Here is a 6,685-nt window from a genome sequence, read left to right on the forward strand (position 1 = left end):
CGTTTTTTTGTTTGCTTATTTGTTTTTTTTTTTTTTAAGGATTTTTATTGGGGAATTGGAGGCGGGGTACAGCGTTGGGGAATTGGGGAAGGGGAACAAACAAGTTGCTGTCCTTTTGTTCTCCAGTCTAGTAGTGGAGGACGTTGCTTCACTGGCCCATGTTGGCATCATCATTGCGCTCTTCCCGGGTGAGGCAGTCGATCACCGGCCATTGGACGGCCGCTCATGGCAGCTCACAGCAGCTCACAAAAGCTCATGCCCGCTGCAGGCCAGCCCACTGAAGCCTACACCATCGCCGGCAATTCATGGCAGCCCAGCTCCAGGTCGAGCTGTTGTTCACCATCTTAGCTGTAGAGGGCAGTGTCACTGGCCCTCATATGTGGGATCTGAACCAGGGCCCTGCTGGTCGGAGCTGGCGTCCCAAGCCAACTCTTAACCAACGCACCACTTGGCTGGCCCTCATAATCTTTTTATTTGACAGATACTGTGGTACCAGAAGCAATGTGTGACATGGAGCATTGTCATGATGGAAGATGAAATAAAGACACTCATGAAAGAGGACTTCCAGAACTGCTTCAGAAAGTGGCAAGAATGATGGGATAAGTATGTTTGAAGCAAAGGGGGTATTTCAAGGGGGATTAATGGCAATGTGTTTTTTACTGTAATACATTTTTTATTTAAAAAGTCACCCTATCTTTTGATCACATCTCGTAACTCACTGTGGTTTTTACTTGAATTTCTGTGATGTGGTAGCCAGTGTCCAAGATGGCACCCAGTGATCCTCATCTCCTGGTATTCATGCCTTTGTATAGTCCAATCCCATAATAAATAGGGATGACCTGTGTAACCAAGGGGTTATTGCAGCAATGACAACTGAGTCACATCTGAGATCAGGTCATAAAAGACATTGTAGTTTCTGTCTTGTTCTCTCTTAGATCACTCACCCTGGAAAAAACTAGCTGCCATTTCATGACACTTAAGCAGCCCTATGGAGAGGTTTATGTGTCAAGGAACTGAGGCCACCTGCCAATAGCTAGCACTAATTTCGCAGTCACTGGAGTGAGTCTTTTGTAAGAGGATCCTCCAGTCTCAACCAAGACTTTGGATATAGCCCAAGCCAATGCCATGACTGCAACCTCATGAGAGAGACCCTGAGACTAAGCCATTCAGGTAAGCCACTCTCGGATTCCTCACCCACAGAAACTGTGTGAGGTAGTAAAAGTTTATTGTTGTTCTAAGTTTTGGGGGTAGTTTGTTACTCAGCAATAGATAACCAATACAGATTTTGGTGCTTGGATAGGGTGCTACTGTAAGAAACATCTAAACTGTGGGAGTGGCTTTGGCAACAGGTAGCAGGTGAAAGATGGAAGGACTTTGAGGGGCGTTTTAGTGAAAGCCTTTTGATAGAACCTTCATGGCCTTTGAGGAATCTACCAGCAAGGTCTTATGGGAAAGTATGGTAGGCAGAATTCTAAGATGGCTCTCAAGATTCCTGCCCTCGAGTATATATGTTTTACATAATTGCTTCCCTTGTGTGGGAATAAAACCTGTTAATATGATATTACTGCCATGATTATGTGCATTACATTGCAAAAGGGATTTTGCAGATGTAATTAAAGTACCTAACTATTCTATTTGACTTTGAGTTAATCAAAAGGGATACTATCCTGGGTGGGCCTGAGCTAGTCATATAAGCCCTTAAAACAGACAAACAACAGCATGAGATTCTCCTGCTGGCTTTGAGGGAGTGAACTAACATGTTTTGAGATGGCCTTTGGAGGGTGCCATATGACAAACAGGAAAGGAGCTGTGTCCTGCAGGCAGCACAAGGAAAGGTATTCTTGGTAGAGGGAACATGTTCCCTCTACATGAGGAGGCTTGAAAGTGTATAGTTGTGAGTAGTCCCTCCAATGGGAAGAGTGACAAGAGATACCAGCTGAGAAGTTGAATACCATACTTAGGAGCTGTACTGTCTCACATGGGCATCAAAAGGGAGTAATTTACAACAGGGAAGTGACATTACTATTATCTCTAGAGAGCACTTCCTATGAGCCAGGAACTAAATTAATGTGCATACATTATCTTAATCTGTAATAGTACCAAAGAAGAAGTTACTATCATTATCCCCTCTCTACAAGGGAGGAAACTCAATCTTAGAGAAGTTATGCCCAAATGTAGTAGGTGATAACTGAGAATTTAAAACCCTAAAAAGTATTCTGCTAATCATTTTTAGATCATCTCATCTAGAGAAGAAATATTCTAAAAGTGGTATGAAAGATGGATTGAAGGAAGGCAGACAAGGAGCCTGCTAGGGCTGTTGCAAGGGTTTTGAGGAAGGATGATGAAGGTACTAAGTAAAATTGCAAGCCTGGCTTTGCTATGTTCTCTGTAGCTTTGGGTTGGCTACCGAACCTCTTGGAGCATCAGGACCCTCTGTAAAATGAGGATGCTAATGGTGCTTACTTTACAAGATGGTTGTATTAAATGAGAAACTGTCTATCATCTAGCACCACGTCTGAGATGTAGTTGCTCCTTAATATATGGAAACAGAAGGTATTCATTTAATACATGTAAAGGTGGGTCAACTCCAAGAAACTCTTATTAAGTATTTAATAAAGTGGTCTTCGAGGTTCATACTGGTATCATATTGAACAAGACGAGCAAATAAATAATCAAATAAATAATTTTAAGTGCAATAACTGCCAGTAAGGAGAAGTAGAGGATGCTAATTTTTAGCTCGAGTATGGTCATTTTTGAAGTTTTTCTCTATCTTCAGTAATCTGATATTGAGTTTGTTTTATAGTAATTCGGACAAAATTTGCACAGCTAAAACCAACAGATAAAACAAAAAACCTAATAGAAATCACAAATCTCCTGCCCCCCAAACCCAAACTAGTCGTGCTTGTCCATGACCCCGTCCTCCACTATAGCCACGCCTCCTGGGCTCACTTTAGCTTCACTCAGCCTGCACTGAGGGGGCTCCAGGATCCTGGATCCCAGCCTAGGCTTATTTGCTCGGAAGAGTTCCTCCTTCTAGCAGGCAACGGAGGCAGAAAGGAGTCGCGAGATTTCGCTCGATCACTCCCCTAGGCCCCGCCCCTCCTCGGCGCTCAGGGCCCAGCTTTCTTGGTTGCACGTGTAGTTGTTGTAGTTCGTCCTCACGTGACAGCGGAAGTGCAGGCACCTCAGGCCCCGCCTCAAAGATGGCGGCGCCCAGTGCATTGGTCCGCGACCCTCCTCTGGTCAGTTAAGAATTGTAACCTTGAAGGTGTCAGCTGGGCCATGGACGGACCTGGATTCACGGCCTCACTGGTGGTGAGTGCGGGGCGTTAAAGTGGGGCGCTCGGAGTGCCGGACTCCGGCACGGTGCCTGTGGGGACTTCTCTGCACTAACAATTTCTTCCGGTTTTGCGCGCTGGACTGTCCTCGGATCACCTGGTCACCAGGTCTGGGGCTGCGGCGCGGGGCTCCTGGTATGCCGCCAGGCCTCGTCTAAAGGCCATATCTTGAGACGCCAGAAAGAGACGGCGGACTCGGGAGTACTTGATTCATTGTCTTTCGTACGAAGACAATTTTTCCATAAAGAAAAAAAAAAGCTTCAATTAATATAACTACACTCTGGAGAACTTGGGAATTAAGAAAATATATGTAACAAAACAAGAAACGCTTACTTAAGTCGCTCAGAGCCCTCCTGTCCAAGACTATGGTTGTCATTTTGCTGTATCTTTTTTTTCACTTTCAGAATATGACATATCCATTCATTCCTTTAATATATAAATAATGTGCTTATTCTGCTTTCAAGCATTCTGTTAGGCTTTGGGTACATTGATGTAGGGACCTGGCCCACAGTCATGAGCTAGTAGGCAGTCAAGGTCTCCTGCTTCTTGGGACGGTGTGCAGGCCAGCAGGGCCCGCCAGATGGTTTTCCTCACTTGAATGTGCTTTGTTTGCTGTATCTAGCTATATAATCTTGCTTCTTCTCTGCCTGAGTGCAGAGCACTCTGGTCAGCTGCCACCAGAGACGCTCCTCACTCTGTAAGTTTCAATAAATCTATACCCCACACTCAGCCACCTGGTGTGTTTTTTGTGCTTGCTGCTTTTCAGGCACAAATCTTGGAACAACTTGGATTCGGTTGGAACAATTGATGAGCACAAATAGCTGTGCTATAGAACCATAGACAGTAGTGCTTAATTCCTTAGAAAACCATGAGAATCAATACTTTTTAACATAAAAAAAGAAAAAAAATCCTTCAGTAGATATTTTGAAACCTCTCATGGTAGGCCAGGTAGGGGATACTAGATGCAGCACTGAATAAGACAGGGATTGGCTTGCTGTGGACAGAAGCAGACAAACAAATAACTTTTAAAAAGCTCCTCACCAAAAAATGGAGGCCCAGAGGAATTCCTTCATTTAATTATCAAATGCTTAATGTTGCAGGTGTTGGAGATAACATGGTGAACAAGCTAGACCTGCCCACATGGGCCAGGTGGCACAGACAGACTAGTAAAATGACTGTTAAAATAAATGACATAAGGGCTATTTCAGAGTGTTACGGGAAGTGTTGGGGAAGGGGCACTTCAGCCAGATTTATGGGACGATGATTTTCAATCAAGATTTCTTGAGACTTGTGTAAGCTAGGATTTAGAGATGCATACAAAGAAATACGTTACCATTTTAAAAAAGTTTCCTGTCTTAGCCTGTGAGATAGCAGTAGTAGTTTTGACGATTAACATTATTGTGCTGGGAACTGGAATAAGCCCATTTCATACATCTTCTCATTTAATTCTGTCAAACAATTGAAGTCTTATTCTGGTTTTCCAAGTGAGGTAACTAAGGCACAGAGAGGTTAGATAACCTGTCCAAAATTACACAGGTGAGACCCATTTCATGTGTGTAAGTGTTGAAGATCAGATTCCAACCCAGGCATTGTAACATGTGATTTCATACTCTTAACTGCTCCTTGATACTATGTCTGAAATCAGTAGCAGTTGCTAAAAACAGGTAAGTCCAAGTTAACACAAGAACAATGGTTTTAAAATTTATTTAAGTGTGCTACACATATGTAGGCGGGTATACCTTTTTCAATGTAGTTACAGAGGGTAAAATTGGGATCAATGGGTACAAGTTTCAAGGAAGTTAGATTTCATTCCAGCTAAAAACAAATCATTTTATTAATTCAGCACAGTTTATATGCCCATGAATTCTGCCCTTTGGGCACTGTGATCGCCCTTGGAGATAGATATGGTGGCAAACAAGCCAAACCCAAAAGATAAGTACTACTCTGAGAGAAGTGAACTGAGGTGGGATAGAGAGAGAATAATATTGGAGAACATACTTTTGATGGAGTGACTGAGGAAACTGAGGAGGTGATATTTAAACTAAGACTTAAAAGATAGGAAGGGGCAAGATATTTTGATGTGAAGAAGGGCAAGTTCATAGTGAGCAGCACATGAGAAAACCCTCAGGTGGAAAAGTTTGGAATGTTTAAATGGAGGCTGAGGCCTACTGGGTAAGAGTATGGCAGGGAATGATATTGGAGAGGTAGACAAGGCCAGCTGAGGTGAGTTTTTGCGGGCCATGGAAAGGAATTTGGATTTTATTTGAAGCATAACAGAAGCCATTAGAAGGTTTTATTATCAAAGTAGTGTAGAAATGGAGTGGCCATTTTTCAAGGTTGTGAGCATCTTTTGAGATAGGCTGAACACTCCTGCGGAAGTACTGTTTTGCTTACTACCATCTTAGCAGTACCTGACACTTGGTAGGCATTCAACAGTACTTGTTGAATGAATGAATGAAAGGTAGGCCTAGATGATTGCTGAAGTCTTGGAAATTGGATTCTAAGGGTTAAAGGAGATAACATCAAATATGCAGTACAGAGCCTGGCATGTAGCAGACATTTAAATGTTCCCTTCCTAAATCTTCATGAGGGGCATTGAAGGGCTGTAGTGTTGAATAAGGGAGAGCCTCTGGGATATTGCTAGTATTCGTTTGGAGCAGAGTGGGCTCTTCAGGAAAAAAACAAAACAAACCTCCAAGAGCACGTTGAGTGGTGCATGCTTTTAGGAAATAGCTACCTAATTATTAGCTACCTAAAGTTATCCATAATATTTAACGTAGTGAAGTTAACTGGAAGCCGCTTAAACATGAAACAAGTGGAATGGTTAGGTAAGCGTTGATAGATGCATTTCATAGACTATTCAGTGACCCTTTGAGTAGCGCTTGTAAAGAGCATATGCTATAACAACATGGAAAATGCTTATGAGAGTAAAAAAAAAATAGAACACGGTACACATGTACATCTCTTCATGCCTAATTAAAACTACGTAAAAATACTATTCCATTCATTTAAAAAAGGCTGCATTGATATTCTCCAAGATAATATGAAATAATTTTGATAGTAGTATTACCGATGATAGTTCTAGACCTCTGCAATAGAGCAAGTGCAGGCACACCATGGAGATATCGTGGTTTCAGTTGCAGACCACTGTCATCAAGTGAATATCGCAATAAAGTGAGTCGTTTTTTTTTAAAAGATTTTTTTAATTGGGGAGTTGGGGGATGGGAACAGCGCTGGGGAATTGGGGGAAGGGGAACAGGCAAGTTGCTGTCGTTTTGTTCTTCAGTCTAGTTGTGGAGGACGTTGCTTCACTGGCCCAAGTTGGCACCATCATTGCGCTCTTCCCG

At 42.7% G+C, this 6,685-nt stretch overlaps 1 protein-coding gene across 4 annotated transcripts in view; it reads left to right on the forward strand.

Moving 5' to 3' along the window:
* Nucleotides 1–3,093: 3,093 nt before the first annotated feature.
* The window catches only part of SLC25A26 (solute carrier family 25 member 26), a 149,172-nt gene continuing 145,580 nt past the window's right edge, over nt 3,094–6,685 (forward strand). For 2 of the 4 annotated variants that reach the window (XM_019652059.1, XM_019652058.1), the window contains exon 1: nt 3,095–3,315. Coding sequence is in view for 3 of the 4 variants with exons in the window: in XM_019652058.1 (XP_019507603.1) it covers nt 3,283–3,315 (33 nt within the window). In the remaining variant the exon portion in view is untranslated. Of the gene's footprint in view, nt 3,316–6,685 lie in introns of all 4 variants that reach the window. The other 2 variants (XM_019652057.1, XM_019652056.1) reach the window with 2 other exon arrangements.

Source organism: Hipposideros armiger, unplaced genomic scaffold (genome assembly GCF_001890085.2).
Source record: "Hipposideros armiger isolate ML-2016 unplaced genomic scaffold, ASM189008v1 scaffold_172, whole genome shotgun sequence".
NCBI lineage: Eukaryota > Metazoa > Chordata > Mammalia > Chiroptera > Hipposideridae > Hipposideros > Hipposideros armiger.